The sequence below is a fragment of the Nanorana parkeri genome, unplaced genomic scaffold, assembly GCF_000935625.1.
Source record: "Nanorana parkeri isolate BGI_ZX_2015 unplaced genomic scaffold, ASM93562v1 scaffold2117, whole genome shotgun sequence".
Lineage (NCBI taxonomy): Eukaryota > Metazoa > Chordata > Amphibia > Anura > Dicroglossidae > Nanorana > Nanorana parkeri.
In genome coordinates this window covers 153596-155075 of record NW_017308385.1, presented here as the reverse complement: position 1 = coordinate 155075, position 1480 = coordinate 153596, and the positions used below count along the sequence as shown (strand labels likewise).

The following is a 1480-nucleotide window of genomic DNA, read 5'->3' as shown; positions in this document are numbered from 1 at the left end:
ATCCTTTTATTTATGTCAGAAAGTCTGAGATTGTCCTGTGTCCTCTGCACGCTTCCTGTTTTATCATCAGCCCTCCTAGTTCTTATCTTGGGAATAGAGAATGATCAGCCTTTATGTTAAGTTGATGGGAGATTGGGAGGGTTTGAGCATAGTTACATAGTATTTGGGGTTGAATAAAGACATACGTCGATCAAGGCCAACCCATATAGATCAACTCTTATATATAAAAAATACACTGGGCAGGGCTGACACCATTCTGCGTGCGGTCAGCCCAGCACAAGACTGCTAAAAGCATTTCTGGCAGATCAATGGGAATTTTTCTGTATGGGGGAGGGGGGTAATTAAAGGGGTAAGACATGGGGGCAATGTATTGTAGTAGAGATGTAATGCACTTTTTTTTCATTGTGCATACAGCCACCCGTCAGACACAGTACCGGGCCCCGGATAGTGTTCATTGTTATGTTATACAAATAGTCTGAAGTATATTGTGACACAGAGGAGTTCTAGGAAGCCGGTGGAGACGACGTATCATGAGATCCTTCCTCCTCGTTCCGGGCCTGAGCCGCCAGACTGCAGAACCAAACGCATGGAACCCAATACTTGTTATAAGAGGAGCACAGATTCTCAAACTTCTTCCGCTCAAAGCGAGTCATAAACCCTGACGGAGGAAGACAAGACACTTCATTAGCCAACACCAGGGGTAGACTCCACGTTAGGGGGACAGACTCCATGTCACATATCTCCTTCTGTCTGTGTCACCCTGTGGTAGAAGGGACAGACTCCATGTCACATAGCTCCTCCTGTCTGTGTCACCCTGTGGTGGGAGGGACAGACCCCAGACTCCATGTCACATAGCTCCTCCTGTCTGTGTCACCCTGTGGTGGGGGGGACAGACTCCATGTCACATAGCTCCTCCTGTCTGTGTCACCCTGTGGTGGGAGGGACAGACTCCATGTCACATAGCTCCTCCTGTCTGTGTCACCCTGTGGTGGGAGGACAGACTCAATGTCACATAGCTCCCCCTGTCTGTGTCACCCTGTGGTGGGGGGACAGACTCCATGTCATATAGCTCCCCCTGTCTGTGTCACCCTGTGGTGGTAGGACAGACTCCATGTCACATAGCTCCCCCTGTCTGTGTCACCCTGTGGTGGGGAGGACAGACTCCATGTCACATAGCTTCCCCTGTCTCTGTCACCCTGTGGTGGGGAGGACAGACTCCATGTCACATAGCTTCCCCTGTCTCTGTCACCCTGTGGTAGAAGTGATAGACTCCATGTTGGTTCTCTCAAGTTGGTCACAAACCAGCACCCGCCACCACCGTCTCCAATTTTTTTTTTTGTCAATGAGTTTTCACTGTGTTACCCCCACTGAGAAAGACAATATTTGCACCTTTGTGGGCTTTCCCGGCAATCCAAGTTGGCCCCATACGGGTGTTTGGGCTCTTGCTCTCCTATATCAGAAACATTTATATGTTGTATAT

The 1480-nt window shown here is 49.3% G+C and overlaps 1 protein-coding gene across 1 annotated transcript in view; it reads right to left on the bottom strand.

The window, feature by feature from the left end:
- The window catches only part of BEST2 (bestrophin 2), an 8057-nt gene that overhangs the window by 3968 nt on the left and 2609 nt on the right, over window positions 1-1480 (bottom strand). The window contains 1 exon segment of the mRNA XM_018572731.1: window positions 523-658. Coding sequence (XP_018428233.1) covers window positions 523-658 — 136 coding nt within the window.